At 32.9% G+C, this 17,727-nt stretch overlaps 1 protein-coding gene across 2 annotated transcripts in view; it reads right to left on the reverse strand.

Annotated features, from left to right (window-relative positions):
- Positions 1-17,727, reverse strand: part of LOC119832781 — a 147,547-nt gene that overhangs the window by 107,061 nt on the left and 22,759 nt on the right. For both annotated transcript variants that reach the window (XM_038356536.1, XM_038356535.1), the window contains exons 2-4: positions 6,617-9,335; positions 5,320-5,419; positions 975-1,058 (exon numbers count right to left, since the gene is read on the reverse strand). In XM_038356536.1, coding sequence (XP_038212464.1) covers positions 975-1,058; positions 5,320-5,419; positions 6,617-9,283 — 2,851 coding nt within the window. In that variant the 5' untranslated portion in view covers positions 9,284-9,335. The remainder of the gene's footprint in view (positions 1-974; positions 1,059-5,319; positions 5,420-6,616; positions 9,336-17,727) is intronic.

Genomic DNA, 17,727 nt, shown 5'->3' on the forward strand with positions numbered 1-17,727 from the left:
GAATAAGTTTTAGATTTTTGTATATATTTAAATAAAATAATACACAATATGAGCGAATAGAAGAGCTTATTTATATTTATATTATAGACCATGTTTACACTTACAAATTGAAGCTCATAAAATACAAGTTAGCATACATTTTTTTCCTGATTTCAAACTGAAAAACAAAAGTTTTTCTTTTCAGTTTTTCTTTTAATTGTTTTGATGTCGGCAAGAACTCAAGAGGAAAATTAGTATTCGACCTTATACGTTAATTTGTATTCATAGAACCGGCAACTTATAACAACGACGGATGCTTTTAAATTAAACAATATTTTTGGATATAACGAAATAAGATTAGAAGATTTTTTGGTATCAGAGCGGGGATAGATATATACATGGCGACAGACAATCCTTACTAATATTATAGATTCGAAAGTGGGTCTGTCTGTTTGTCTGTTTATTATTTTAAATATTTTCCTATCTTTTTGCGCGTCGTTACGGCTACTCCGTTCTATAATATGATTTTAGTGTTTGGTCATACTAAGAAGGTTAGAGATTTAATTTTTAGTTTTATAGCATTGAAATGCTTTATAAATGGGAAATTTTGAAAGAATAGAAAAAATTTGATCACGAGGCAGGATTCGAACCTGCGTATCTTGCCTAACCGTAGCAACGCCTAGCCTCTCGGCCACCCGTGATACTGCCACAGTAATCGAATTTCTTCTACTCTTTCGGTTTCATGTGCCTAAGGGGCACCCCGCGCCATCTATTGAGATGATTAAGAACCATCACAACCAATACGAAACATTATTTCTTTATATTAGGTTAGAGATTGACAACTAGGTTACTTTTTATCGCGATGAAATATCACATACCGATGGGAATATCCTTTGACTGCACGGGCGAAAGCGGGCTAAGTCGCATTCGGAAAGCTAAAAACTAGAAGCTAGCTAAAATGAAGTGTACAAGTCTGCCATAAATAACATGCTAACCTGGGTCATGATGAGCAGCTGGCGAAGGCGCGGAGAAAGCACTGGAGCACCCTGGCCTGCGTGTTAGACCCCCCAACTCCGGCACTGTGGAAAACAAACAATTAAAGGTAATGTAAACTCATGAAGAAGTTTTAAAAATACTAATCAACAATTGTTCTTGTTGAAAAAGGTTTGTATCATTTTTGCATAGCTTTGTAACTACGTTAATTATTATCGTACTTTTATTAACTTCTATTTTGATTTTTCTTACTTACTATGAAATATAACTACTAAATATTATTAGGGTATTAATATTTTGCATAATTATTATATAGATCCTTAAACATAACAATTATAACTTATTTATTAGAACCTAGACGACACCGACATCGAACTTGTTCTTTTCAATATTGTTTTAAATATGTTATAAGTATACAAATAAACTTTAAGTACTTCGTTTTATGTATTTCGCTTTTCATTAGCCCTAAACAATCTTATTTAAGATAATATGCATTAATTGTATTACAATTGTGTTTTTATACGATAGCCGAGTTAACATAGTTATTTTAAACATAAAAGATTTTTAATACATATGATATGGTCACTATAGGATGTTGCTAGTTTAGCAAATTAAAGCAGGAACTGAATAAAGTAATAATACACTTGGTATTACATGGATCTTACAACTTTTTACAGTTTGTAGAAGAACTGCGTTACGATAGTTATTATTTTTACCAGCATTGTTTTTTTTTTTGGATGCCTATGGTGTTTTGGGAATCGCAAAAGATCTTAGAAAATAGATTTGTATTAGAACAACCACTAATAACAAAAGTAGCTTATTTATGTTATTGCACTATCGCGTTTTAATGTTATAGTTAAAAATCAATAAGCCGCTACTTAGCATAATGCCCTAGCAGTTACAAATGCTATACTTACGAAGAAAAACAAAAGTCGCAGCCAAGAGTGGCTCATGCTATCGGCCACTCAATTTTATAACGTAGCCCGTGATAAGCCGGCGTGTCAACACGTACTTGCTAGTTAGCCACTTAGCCATTTGCTGAGGGCATAATGCCCGTTAAGCGCAGGGACGCTTTATGTAAACGATCATAACCACGTACCGACTGTATTTTCTCAATTTGTTTAGTTATAAAACAGAGCTAAGAATGTTGAGTATAGCGGTCAAATAATACGAAAGGAAAATGTTTAAAATATTAACGCTGTTTAAAAATATCATGTTTCGTTTTTATGAACTCCAATGTAACGTTACAATTTAAAGCATAGTTCAATAAAATAGAATAAAAATAAACAAAATAGAATAACCATATTTTTATAGAGCTTGAAATAAAAAACAGAAACAAAGACCAATATCAAGTAAAAATAAATGTTGGGGAAATAAAACGCGCCAATTATTGATGTGTGGATCCAATATACGACGCAGTTACTGAAACGATCGCATGAATACCTCGTTTAAACAAATCAAAGCAAAACAAAAGTAAACATACTTCAAACATATCTCCAAGTTGTCACACATTTATCTGAGCAAACAAAACAAGAAGCGAAACCGAGTCGCTCAGTCGTTCGGCTTTTATGATTAACTCAAATAACATTGGATTCCCGCGTTTTCATTTAAACGCGTTTTCATTTTCCCGCCTTTTTATACTCGGATGTTGATGGTAGGGACTGGGGAATGTGCATTGGTTTTTCTTGCGAGATAACAAATAGGCAACGCTGCTTAGTCGCTAATGAACGAGCAGTGGAGAGAGATTCCGTTTAGCCACGGAAATTAAATGTTGTTGCAAATTGAAGGCGTTTCGGTTTGTTGATAGCTTCGCCGTCTTAACAGCTTAGCTTTAGTTTTATTGTAGCTGAGAGTCCGACACACGAAAATATTTTTGGGATTGTACATGATAATATGATTAAATATATAAATTCATTAACGAAATTCCTTTCTAGGTCGAATAGTTTTGTGGTGATAAAGGTTTACTATTGAATATTATTCAAATTAAGCTATTATTCATGAATAAACTTTCATGAAATGTTCCATTTTTTTATTCATATTTTGTGGAGTTATCAAATTAATATAATACGATTAACATAAATACAACAGACTTGAAGAACTATTAAATTGTAAGAATAGATTAATCTATTACGCTTTTTATTGTATTATTAGATAGACCTTTTTGTGTTGTGTTTTGAGTACATTTTAAGTTTCGGTTTTATGATGTTTCTAAAGTTATTATATGAAATTCGTAACACATAAAAGCACAGAGTTCATAATAATAAGTGTCACGAATTATACGACGGCATTATACTGTTAAAGATAAACAACGCGAATTCCGTCACATTTCATTAGGCTCCAACCAGCGTCCATTATAGAACTACTGAATATCAATGGCTAAATGAAAAACACTTTTAATTTAATGCATCAGGTGCGACATTTCAAATTAATTCAGTGCCGCTTAATAAATTCAATAGCTTGTCCGGGTAAAACCATAGCGCGTTTGTCAATAGATATAAAAAAATTCCCGCGAAAGCTCTCAGTAATTGGATTAACTTGGAAAATAATTTCGCTTCCGTGTAATTATTTTATGAAAGTTTTCAAATATTTTGTTGCCTTACTCCCATACTTTGTAACAATAAATAAGCGTTTTTCATATGTTTGGATGACGTTTTTTATGTCATAGCAGCCAACTGAACTGATGATTCGCCTGTTGGTAAGCGATCACCATCGCCCGTGAACACAGAGGTAGTGCCTCTGCGAATGCGCTGCCCGCTTTTAGGGGCGGGATAAGGAACGAATTGACGATTCGAAAGAAGGATTGGACTGGGAAGGGCGAGGAAAAGGAAACGGTCCTCTGGCTCCCGAACTCCCCGTATAAAAAAAATTGTTATAAAGATAGCCACCGCCGATAGCTTTTGGACGTTATATAATTATCAATCAAGTTTAAAATTAACTTTTAAATTTAATTATCGTAACGAAACATTTATATTATGTTAAGCGTGGAAGTACTATTGACATGTGCGTCTGTTAAGCTTAAAATAAAATGCAAATGGAATAAACGCTACAATAATGATGTAATATTTTGTCGGATTTCCTTTTATTCAACAATCTATTATGATTTGAATCAAGATAAAACTTCTAAGGGATAGTTTATTTCGGGAGTCAAGCCACGCTTTGGCTTGAATAGGATCAGTCACCAAAGAAGTACACCCACATAGGGGATGAATATTATGTATTATCTTCGTATTTGCAGAAAGCTATTTTATTCCACATGGAGAAGGGGCGTTGATATTTTCAGCCTTTATTTTCTGATGTTATTTTGCTTGTTAATACGAAATATATGTTTACTATACTATATGTTTATAAAATACTACAATTATCAAACAAATACTACAATTACTACATTGAAAGTCAATGTGTTCACAAAATCTGAGTTTCACATTACATTATCGATTATAAAATGATTCGTATGAGTGATTTTTATTCAATGTTTTATTTATTTATTTATATATTACGATTAAGATCAAAATGTTTTTATATATTTGCTTTATTTATTATTAGTTTTTATTAGAAAAGGCGTAATCTTCTAGAAATCTTCTAGTGTATGGAAATAAATGAAATAACAAAGAAAAACGTTAGACACAATAACAGAAAATTTCCTAAAACGATTGTTTTTACCCAAGTTTCAACTTTTCAAGTCTAATAACAATCTTGGAAACCCAAACACGATGGTAAAGTATTATCTATGAAAGCATTGCGCTGAAATATTAAATCGCTATACATTTCAAAACGTAAGTACATTGCCTATGTCTCCCGGTGGCACATTGCCAACGATGTCCCTCAACCCTCAGTTATTAAAGAGTGCACTTATCAGCCTCCGCCCGTAGACTACAGATCAGCACTATCGGCACTGTTTGATATTGCCTTCAGAAAATTATCGATTTCCTCACTTATTCTGGCGAAAAAGTGAGCATTTATTGGATTGCGCTTTCTATAAAATCATGAAGAATATTTTATGAATTTAAAGTTGTATTTTAAGCGATTATAGGAAGTTTACAAAAACATTGGCGTAAAGGGGCATTTTTATCATCAGCTTGAATGGGCGTTCGATATTCAATTACTTTAATTAAAGTTCAACATAACATACGTTACCGTTCAACGCCACATTAATTAGGGTAACGGAAAATCTTGGGATATATAGGAATAAGAACATTAATGATATAACATTTCTTTAAATATAAAAAGCTGGAAATCTTTCAACTACTTTTAAAACCTGTTACATTATATATAACAAACTTCTATTTGATACGGATAACATTAAGCTGATCATATGTAATTTGATTAATTATTATACTAATTATTCACCTGGGTGTGGATGTGGATGGGTATGTTCAGCGGGAGGCTGCATCGACGACAGCGCTGATAACGGCGTGTATCGGGCGCCATCATCTCGTGAGCATCCTTCCTGTACAATCAATTGGATATAAACTTATTATCTATTCATACAAAACATACATATGGATATATACGACAGCTCTAGTAGGACCTCGATTAGAAAGAGACGGAAGATTGCGGTATTCTTTATGCCTTTTACTCGCGTATGCGCATCTCGCGTTTGCATGAAAGGAAAGGTATAAACGGAACGTTTGGATTAGGAGTGAGTAGCATCAGCAGAGAGACAGAAAGGGTCCCGCGAACTTCTCTTTTTGTAAACCTCGGACATATCCCCTTGTAGGAAAACATGTGTCCTAATTTTGTTATTAAGAGACGTGTTTGTGTGTTACGTTTAATATAAAAATAATAAAATAAAATGGCCGATAGCTTTTCAATGTTTTGTCGTTATCATTCAAGTATCACTTTCAAACCGAAGAAACGTAACAAAACATTTATAATTTATGGCCTATCCGTCAATGAATGAGACATAAAAGGTAAAATAAATGGCTTTGTATGTTAATTTTTCATAGCTTAAACATTTGCAGCGAGTGTATTAGTAGCCAGATTAATCACTCATTGTCATGATAACATTTTAAAATTTACTTCATTATTAGTATCTAGAACAGTAAGTATTCTAATGAGTGTTGGTTTAAATGTGACAGATGTTTCTAAATAAAATATTATTAAAGTGAAATGATTAAACATACAAGATTATGCACCTATTAATATGAAATTAAAATGTATCTCCGTTAATTAAGTGGCAATAAAAGGGATTTTATCAATTGTTTATGATTGTAATATACTCAAACATTTATAATATACGTGTTAGACAAAACAATTAGTGTCGTGGAGAAGGCGAGGGTTATTCGCTTTCCGCCCAAATCTTTACGACTTTAATTATTTAACGGCGTTTTGTGAAAATGTATCGTTATTATATTAACAAAGGGTTGGAATTTCGTTGCAATCTTTAAGTGAAGCGATGAAGGATAATGTGCGGGATGAAGTCCCGAGGCGTGTTTACGTCGAACTTACTTCATTACCGGGTATTAATGAGATCCAAAATGCCTACGGTATAATCTTTATTACGTGCCAGCGTTAAGCTTCATTTGTTGGCTTTTAATGGAAATATTTTTTGGTTATTTTGGTAATTTTGTCTTTAAAATTTGGAAAGAGATTGTAATAAAAAATATACCAAATTGTGTTACAAAAATTAATCAAAAACACTCACTTTCTCACAATTAGCAGTGGCCGTCGTCTGAGTGTGACTTGTTGAAGAAATACGGTACTGCATTCCCGAAACCGTACAAAACCCCTCATGATGGTGCGTTGAATAGACCCCAGTTATGGTTACGTCGGTATCTTGATTAACAATCACCTCTACTTTTTGTTTTCGGTCTGGGAGCGGTTCTTCAATGTCTTTTTTAGTATCTTCGTTTTTTACTTCCGACTTCACGCCGGAATCTTTGACGTTTTTTGGCTTCTGAGAAAAAGATTCATCGCTGCAAGAGTCAGAAGTGCTTTCATCTTTGCTGGATTTCGGCGAACGTTTCTCATAGCTCGCTGCTAATATAGCTGTTGCGTTTAAACTAGCCATGCGCTTTTGTACCACCATATCTTTTAAATCCATTACAACTTCGTTTCTATTTCTTTTTTTCTTAACTGGAACCCCAGCAGTTTTTTTCATTTTTGGCGACGGTTTCTCAGAGTCAGATTTTATTGCCGTTGCAGTTTTTGTAATAGTTTTCTTTCTTTCAACATTAACTTTAGCTTTTGATTCGAGTTCACTATCTTCACTTGATGAAGTAGATGATTTAGGATCCCAATATTTTCCCGCACTTCTAATACCTGGTACACCTCTTAACGTTCTTTGGGGAGGATTATCGTCTGAACTATCCGAACTTTCTTTTTCTTTTTCCTTCTTCGTCTCGTATTCAGACTCTGACGTACTTTCTTTCTCTGACTCTTTTATTTTGGGCTCTTTTTTCTTCATAGTTGCAACTTTTGAAGTCCCAGGAATCGGTTGCCGCTCAACGGTTTTCATCAATCCTAACTCAACATGACTTCTACTTTCGTTCTCGTATAAACAATGTACTTTTGCTAAAGCATTCAATGAAGCCATTCTGTGTTTTTTCGGTCCACTCCACATTGATAATAATTTTAGTCGCCGTTTACTTGGTTTTTCATTACCTAGTAATGCAGATGTATCTTTTAAATCAATCAAAGAATCCTTAGAAAGTTCTTTCAATTCCTTTGATGTATTCTTTTTTGAAGTGTCGGTTATCCTTTTGTATTTTTTATTTTTCGCTTTCTTATTTTTTGGTGATTCAGATCCTGATGATTCTTTCGAGTCATGATCATCATTTGATTCACTTACACTTTCTTCTGAGGAGCTATAATGTTTTATTTTTGTACTTAATGCAAATTTTGAGGAATCGATTTCTTCATCCGACATGATATTTTTTTTAGTTGGCTTTTTGCATTTAGCTGATTTCTTTGTGGCAGTAGCTTTTTCTATAGTCTCATTATCAGCTTTCGGCGAATCTTGTTCAAGAAATTTTGTAGGACTAAAAGGTTTACCCGTTACACTAGATTTTCTTGCCACCATTTTATATGATTTACTTACTATTGGTTTGGGCTCATCCTTTTTATTCAAGCCACTTAAATCAAATGTAGCTGATTGTTGTGGACTGGTACTGGTTTCTTCAGATTTTTTACTAGCCTTTAGTTGTTTAACTACTTCTTCAATTGGTCTGTGAGGAGAGTATTTTTTCTTTTCTGTTTCATTTTTCTTATCTATTACTGTACCTTTTACTCTGGCTATCGGTCGGACTCTACCAACATTTTTATTGATAGGATTTCTAAAATCAGATAAAATACTTTTAGGAGAATCCACCTTTTCAGTGAAAGTATAGACATCGATTTCTGGCCCTTGAGCAACTAATGTATTTGAAGATGTTTTTTCTTTATTTTCTTCTGCTTTAGTTTCACATTTCATTGACAAAAATCTTTCTGAAACACTTAAATTTCCCTTTGAATTTTTGCAGCATTTGATATCTATATCTACTGTTCTTGGAGATCTAGTAGATGTAAAAAATTTAGGAGGTCTTTCTACATCTGATTTAGGAGTTTTAGGCGATAGAATAATTGAAGTTGATTTTGGACTAGTAACTTCAGTTTTGCTATCGTTTCCTGTTTTTTCTAATTCTGACTTTGCCTCCTGTGGTTTTGTGTCATCTGAGATTGCTTTTTCCGCCATTGATGTACCTTCTACAAGCTTTTCTTTCTCAATTTTTTCATTGTTTTTTGAATCATTTATTTCTTCCTCTTTTATATTTGTATCGGGAAACTTTTCCGAACTGTCTTTTGATTTGGTTCCCGAAACATTTCCTTTTTTTGGCGAAGCTTTCGATTTCGTAGATTTCCCTGACTTTTTATTATCATCAGCAACATTTTTACTTTGGTTGTCACCAATTTCCTTAGAACCTTTTTTCACTTTTGGGGTCGGTTTAGCTTTTTTTGCGACATTTGTAGATTTTTTTGCAACGATTTTTTTTGTTACGGTTTTAGGCGTACTTAAATCCTTCTTTTCTTTGGGATCCTTTTTAGCTTTTTTTGCAAAAGCCTCAGCTTTAGTATTGTTTGGTTTTGATGTTCCAGCTTTACAAGTATCGGTTGATGTTGAAGGATTATCATTGGGTATTGACTCACTACTAGTTTTGACTTCTGCATTTTCATCTTTATTTTTCTTCGGATTTTTTACCGATTTCTGCAAAGCCTTGACTTTTTTTGTTGATACGACTTTCTTTTTCGCTCGCTTTTTAACCGGTTTGGTTTTAAAAGATGTTTTATTCAAAGCTCCCTTCTTAGCTAAAGGTTTTGAGGCTTGTGACCGCATTGTCTGCTGAAGTCATATGAGCTTTCTTCATTGACAAGTAGATGTTCACATTCTGTAACAAGGAAAAAAGTTTTATTCGTATTGTAATTTAAAAAAAAAACACGCTTTGATGACAAAAAATCATATCAACTAAATTGCATCACGTGCTCTTAGACAGCACTCTTAGAACAGCTGGCGATTCTAATCAAGGCAAACTCATAAAATTATTGTATTATCTCCGTTCCTTGATAAGTGTAGAAAGTTTGAGTTAAATCTATCATTTTAAAGTGGGTCAAAATCAAATCTGAAGGAGTCAGTCACATTCAAACATATAAATATACAAGCATATAGCTGAGGCTAATAAACCCACTTAATGGCCTGTATGTCGATGTGTTCATTTAAAAATAATAAACATACTTCAATGGAATGATAGATACGTACCTACACGTTATGTTTTTGAATATGGTTTCTAAAGATATGCATAGGATGTTCTAGTATATTACATATTGAAAACTAAGTACATATAAATTTATGTATCGTTTGAATAAGTTTTATTCATATAAATACTTTTGGCTTTACGTACGTTTGCTTTTTTCACCACTAAAATACACAAATTACCGCAGGGTAACCACAATTAAAATAGTTCCTAAGGAGAGAGCGATAATGAAGAAGAATGATTTGTGTGCAGCCGTAATAATTAAGCGATGAGTCGCCTGGCTTTTGTCAAGTTAATCTAATAATACGGACCGCAGCTGAAAGCAAGCAGTCGCTATTATAAGGGGCAACCTTTATTGTATTGTGGACTGAGTTGGATAAGTAGTTCGTACTTTATTAATTGTTACGAGATTGCTTCTTACTCAGAACAATGTGGAAATGAATTTAGTTCTGCTATTGTTTGTGTTTGTTTTAAGATGTTTATGTTATGATGACACTCGGTTTAATACGTTTAAGTAAATCGGTATTATATGTTCTTAAATTAATAATCACTAAGTATTCCAATAATTTGGAATGCTGGCGTTTTTCAATTGGTACAATTATTTATGGAAAGCGGTATAGTTTTTTCAAGATGTAAGGAGCTGTTATATTAAAACTAGTGATGTGAAATTTTTAACTTAACATTAATTGTAATTGCCTCTCTATCTTATTTATCATTTAATTTCAGAATATGTAAATTTACTGCAAAAAATAAAATATTTTTTAAACTTTATAAGTACCTAAATTTCATTAAAAACGGTCCAGCTGTTTCGGATGTCGGTCATAAAGATTGCGACACGGCAATTTCAATCCTTCCTACTAATATTATAAATGCGAAAATTTGTAAGGATGTGTGTGTGTGTTTGTTGCTCTTTCACGCAAAATTTTCTGAACCGATTGCAATGAAATTTGCTACTTAGACAGCTGGACAACTGGAATAACATATAGACAACTTTTTATTATTACGGGATTTATTCCTACGGGATACGGAAACCGCGGGGCATAGGTAGTTTTAGATAAATATGTAACGAAACAGAATTAAGACGCCAATGAAGCACCCAGGAGCAAATTACAAAGCTAAATCTCAACGTTTCAAGCTCGCACAACTTACTAAGTACTATAGTGCTAGAGTAAAGTTAAATTCTCGCACTGTCGAAGTCGATTTTTCGCTCGTTATTTCTACACTCTGAACCTGCGAATGCTTCCAAGATTTAGGAGATTCAAGAACGTATGGTTTATTTTGTTGGGTACGACTGTATAATGTATCGATCGACCCATTTCACGCCAGTGTTCTGATTTTAGATTACTTTTTCGCTGCTTGAACGTCAATTACGGTTATATAGATAGCTCTGAGAGTCTGCGAAATGCCGACTATTACGACTAGTTGACTAGAATGTTATGTGAAAGTGTTGACGTTTCTTGCTTGTGAGTTGTGACGGTTTTATTGTTTTGTGTTGCAAATCGTTTGAAGTGTATGACGGACATGAATTGCTGATGGAATACAATATTATTGTTTACATGATGTTATGCCTTTGGCTTGAGTGTGTATCATTATGAAATGTACATTATATTTTTAAAACACGGGTGAAAAAAAGGAAAATAATTTTGTGTGTTTTTAAAATTCAAAAAGTACCTGCTTTTTAAATTTGAGATGCTTAGTTGTATCATTTAAGAAATTGCAACAAAACGAAATAACATATTTTCATTAATTCAAATTAAGTGGGTTTAGGGTGACAATTTTTAAAATATCTTCATCAAATAATTGATAAAATAATAAATACCTTATAACCTAATAAACTATAAGAAGTACCTGAAACATCTAAATTGTTAGATGGTGGACGATAAATCCTAGTAATGCATCATTTTAGACATTTTGATCTTATTTAAATTTTTACACTTGGAGGTCCTATGGAACTAAAAAAAGACGATTGTTACATTCAAAATAATTTATTCATAAATACTAGAAATAGATTTTATTTAAATAAAAAAGGAAAATTTATTTCAATTGGTATAATCCCAGCCGATATCTAACAGAAAACCATTCGCTAATGTTACTTCTCTATAATGCTAGTATAAGGTATACTAAGTAAAGATCATCCGCCCTTGGCTTCAGTGTTACATAAGGAACCAAGTACACTGATAATATGCCGTGTACGTAACAAAGGCTCAGCTGTTACTAAGGAGTGAGGATCTAATAATATAATAGTTATGAAACAAGTATTTTTATTGAAACAGAGCTTAAACCGCGAATGACATTGGGTCTCAACTGTCGACGTGAATGTCCAACGTTTAAAGGTGAGACTTTCCAAAGGATTTACATTTATTTTTGTATTATTTTAGCAGCTATTTACGTAAACTAACTCTTTAAACGAGACCATGTGATTTCGTGTTTAAGTCTTTATCATTAGAAGAGGCTTTTACGAAATAAAAAATGAATAAGACAAGTAATAGGTACAAAATAGCAAGTGTAAAAAAGGAAAAACGTGGTTTTTTAAAGCGAAAAAGAAAGTAAAAGTATGTTGCAAAGCCGGCAACATAGTTGTCAAGATGAAAATGCAGTTGAAGATTAAACAGCACGCTTGAGTTTCTCATTAAAATGTAAAATAAATGGACCAAATTATACAAAGCTTTCACAACAAGATGTGCACATGTTTTAATCAAACACAGCGGGGTGCAAGATTTATGAGTGTCGAATAAAGAAATCAGTGTCAAAATTACAAGACAAACGTGGCGCGGTCATTATGTTCGCCATTCATCGTAACCAACTCGTGAATTTTATTGAGAAATATTGCTCGATATGAGGGATAAATAAACAATGTCCTCGGTGGACGAATAGTGAAAGGAAATGAGGAATAACAAAAAGAAATTATGTTTTTTCAAGCCAATTACGTATGTACAAAAGTATAAAAAAATCGAGTTTTCTTAGTAGTATCACATTTTGACTATGACAAAGAAAAAAACAAGTAACGAAATTTTTATTTTTCTATTACATTTTAACTTATGAGTAAAATATAATGTATAATATTAAATGGAGAGAGAGATTTAAAATTAATAATAAAATTATTATTACATCGAAAAGTGCAGGTAATAAATAATAAATAATAGCCTTGCCTCAGACACAAGAGTGTTTACGCTGAATGCAATAAACAGCAATTACATAGATTTTATAAGAATATCTGTAGAAGGCGAATGAAAGCAAAATGCACAAAAACATAATGTCCAGTCTAAACCGCTTCAAACACATAGCAGGCTCAAGATAAAAACAACAATAAAAAACCGCATCGGCTGATTGCACATAAGTATTGCGGATCGACGCTAAGTGACTATAGAATCGTAAATCTTATATCTTATCTGTATCATTTATACTATTTCAAACCTTATCATGTACCCATAGAGGCTACATTTGTGTAAATAGATATACCACCCACATAGCTCCAACAACAGTTTACACAAACGCAGTCTTGTACGAGAAGCACTTCGTGTGTGTGTACATTTCATTTGCCGTATTATATTCATAGACTGACACTATGTGTGTAAATGCTATTAGAACAAGATTTATTAGTAAAGGTTTTAAACAGTAAACGATTTCAAATAGCAATTTATTCTTATAAGTTTTGTAATGAATAGGTAAATATTATCTTTCAGACATTGATAGTACGTTGGATTGTTTCATCGTCATATTTTTAGTAAATTCATACTTGAATTATTTTATACTTGATTAAAGGGAATTTTTACTTCTATAATTAATAAAATAAAGGTTATAATTTTACTTACTTAAGTATATATAAAAGTGAAGTCCCGTGTCCCCTAGTGGGGTATGGGGCAGATGCTGTACATCTGTTTCACTGATCGATTTTCTTTACGGACAAGTAGGTGATCAGCCTTCTGTGTCCTGCCAGACCGAGACATTTTTTTTTTTTTTAGCGTCCCCACCGGGAATTGAACCCAGGACCCCTCGGTTCTACGCTCATGCGTTAACCACTGTACCAAGGAGGCGGTCTAAGTATATATATTATTATATTATTCGCGTATTTTATTTATTTAAAATTAAAAACAACTGAAAATTATTTTTTTTGTAGCGCAATGCATTAAATCGATACTATAGCTTTATTTGCGAAAATTGTATTATCATGCAGGAAAGTGATAAGAAGTTGCCAGAAATAAAATAAACTTGGCACAAATTTGCTGTGAATATGTGGTGGGTATACCTAAGTGTTTGAAAATATAATTGAACATCAGATTTATTAACTCTTAGCTTTCTGACCGCAGCTTCGCAGGCGTTTATATAAAAAGATAATACCGGGGTTTTACGGCATCTTCATAGCAAATTTCATTCAAATCAGTTTACTGGTACAGGTGTGGAGAAGGGACAGAGCTCTTAGCTACTCATAGAATAATTTAATTAATTTCACACTATTGAATTTTATAAAGTTGCCTTTGTATTATTTGTTAATGAGACGTAAAAAGTATCAAATACATTTAAAGCTACAGTTGATAATTTCCAATTATTAACACGTGCTATAAAATCAGAAATAATTTCTTCTGAAAATAGTACCTAAATGTGGGACAGATGATATTATGATGTGCATTTGTTGAAACTAGTGACATGTACGTCGCTCCGGGTGTAATGACGTCATATCCGCCCGATCGCCGTAAGCGTTCCGTGTCAACGCCAGGTTTCAAAATTGTTATTGGCTAACTTACAACGGTGAAAAAATGTTGTTTCTAAGAGCATTTACATAAAAAACGTGTTTACGTAACTTCTACATTACGAGCAAGCTTACAAAAACGTGTTATCATATGCTTTTAGGATACGAATTAGGTAATTTCAAAATTCCTATTGGTTTTCCAAAGGCGGCTTTGACCGAGCAGTCGAAGGAAAAGATGAACAGACCTGGGGATTTTCCAACATGCTTCCCGTTATCGTGGTATTTCTAGGATAAAAAATATCCTTAGTCTTTTCTCAGGTCTTTAACTTTACCAAATTTCATCTAAATTGGTTCAGCCATATACAGATATTAACAAAGCAATAAGTCTATTCTTCTATGAAAATGCACCAATCCGACCAGAACTATGAACACACTTATTCTTTGAACAACGATTCGTGACGACTTGCACAAATATGTTCATAAATGAACGATTCCAAATAGATAACTTCTAAAAATAAATCCTCTTTTCACGTTTTAGAATATGTGAAGCACTTTCAACCGACGATTGACAATTTCCTGTTCATAAACATGCTATATTTCTAGGGAATAGTCAACTATTCAGATTGAAATAAGCTAAAATGGTACGGAATGAAAAATGCATACATGGCAGTATTACAGAATATAAACGAAACAGTACTTCAATGCCGTTTTTGCCCAATTTATTTAACTGTGTAATGAAACCTAATAGTTTAGTAACTACAATTTGAATAGGGCGAAATTTTAAACAATTGAAACAAGATCCGATAATTTTTCTCAATTTAAATGGCTGCTGTTTTTTTTATGACGTAAAAACTGATAACGAAATAAGTTAAATGAAGTCTTATTTCACAATGTCCCAATTTTCTTACAAAAGTAGTCGAACCACAAGAACAACACATATTACAACTCACAAAGATCAGTAATAACGCATTAATATAATCTCTAACAGTTAAGACAACAACAAGTATTATTATTATTATGAAAACGAAAAGCCCGACAGACAACTTGTTAGTTTTATTATAATGGTTAGCACTCTGATGCCTCTTAGGTCACTACCACAATTCTGATGATTATAACGTCACCGAATTTGTCCAAATCCGTCCAGCGTTTTAGGCTGTAGGGCGTCCCAAAGAACATATATACACATATCATATACATACGCTCAAAAACATGAAATATCACTAAATCGCAGTAATAAAATATATATGAAAAAAACATTTAACGCATGAACAAACTCAACTGAATGTTGTGTATCGAATCCTTTTTTCTATTTTAAATAATAACTAGTAAGTACCACAGTACAGAAACTAATAATTAATTATTTCTTTTATTATATTTTAGATCGTTCTACAACGGGTGAATTAAATGTACCTAAGTTATTTATACGTTCTTTCTACCTAATATAGTATAACATGCAACTTGTACGTAAATATGTATTTCGTATTAATTATTAAAAGCTATCATTACAATACATTAAAAATTATCTCTTTGGTCTATTAAATATCGATCATTGTCCTTAAATTGTCACTGACAATCGATCGTTATTAAACGAACGAATTTCAAAACTAAGATCTAATCCAATGTCTATTCCTGAAAACGCATATTCAATGTAAATATCTAACGGTAATCCGAACCGAGTCTTACTTCTAATTTAATTCTAAAATGAACTAACAGAGCTCCAATTTTTCACAAGAAACCGCGATAAATTTTCATATGAACTTTGTGAACTGGGCTTAGAAATGGGATTATGCTCACGTCACGTTCAATGGAGAGCTTTAAAGTTAATTCAACTTTCGACATGACTAAGGAATATTTGCGCTTTATTCAATCACCTGCAGTAATCTCTACTATATATCAATTGTATAGAAGCGCTTAAGATAACCTCCTACGTCTCCAAAAACAAATAATTGAACCACAAATGTACTCAGTTTCATTGTTTTCTTTTTATAAAAAAATAAATAAATCATTCACACCCCGACTTCGAATTCAGGATTTGATTGCACAATAACAAAACAAAACCATTTACCTTATAAATACATCCAATTTAAATGTATATTGCCCTTACTCACATAAAACAAAAGACTGATGGAATTCATTAGAAGACATTTTCAATATTCCGCCCGAACAAAGTGCTCTTGTCAAAACATCAAAGAGGCAAAGCAGTACTTTCAAAAGATAATAAGATATGCCACATTTTACGTCGTCAAACTTTATCTATCACATTGTTACTCGACCCCTTCATCCCTCAAAGTTTTACAGCTAAATCTAACAGTCAAACGAACCGAAATGTTCAAGTCTAATAACCAATACATCGCGCGATATATTCGCACGATAGAGCGCCTGCGTCACGATCTCCTTGTACAAGAAGCAATGTAACATGTAGTGAATCCTAAACGTCGATTCGTAGCCGGTATGAAGAAGAAGCATGATCCGTTTCGCAAGATTGTCGAAGTTACGGAAACAAAGTACGTGGCCTTCGGCTTCAATAACTAAGAGTTTCCAACGTTTTGTTTAGGTTTCAATATTGTACAACTGTGATGGTTCGAAATAAATTGAATAATTGGTATCAAATGAACGTTTTGATAATAATTTAATGTAAAAAAATGCCTACACATTTTTTTAACTAAGTACATAACGTATTTTTAAATTGTAATTATTTGTATAATACAACCAATAACAATTTACATACAACTCCGCTTAATTATAGAAGTTTAATATAGGATTTAAGTATACCATTATTTTACTTGTACAAAATGACATATTTATATGACGGTAAATTAACGATCCGACATTTCTACATATCCACATATCAAATAGAAAACGTTAATTTGCGTACCGCATAGTAACAATAAACCATAAAACAACAGAAAACCATAAAATATAGACGCTCTTAACAAAACCTGATATCGATCACGTAAGCCATATAAGTGCATACCTAACCACAATGCTATTCCATCGACTACAAAATATTCTGTAACTTATTCCCGCTCCAGCCAAACGATATAATATAATACCTAAACAAAGAACACAGGTCCCGGAAAACGTACACATTTGTTGTAACTGCGGAAAACGAGCAATAATATTGTACGACTCAAGACAATATACAATAGAAATTGTGGCGGGAAGCAAAATTAAGTGACACGCTCGCTTTATTTACGTCTGTAATGCGATTTGAGATTTTTTACTGGAAAGAAACGTTCCGAGGGGCGGATATCAAAAACTTGTTTGCGGATAAATTGAAATGCGATAACTAGCTGAGAAAATACCTGGTTTTTATGTAGATGTGCAGTGAGCGCGTACGAT

Source organism: Zerene cesonia, chromosome 16, assembly GCF_012273895.1.
Source record: "Zerene cesonia ecotype Mississippi chromosome 16, Zerene_cesonia_1.1, whole genome shotgun sequence".
In the NCBI taxonomy this organism is placed as follows: Eukaryota; Metazoa; Arthropoda; class Insecta; order Lepidoptera; family Pieridae; genus Zerene; species Zerene cesonia.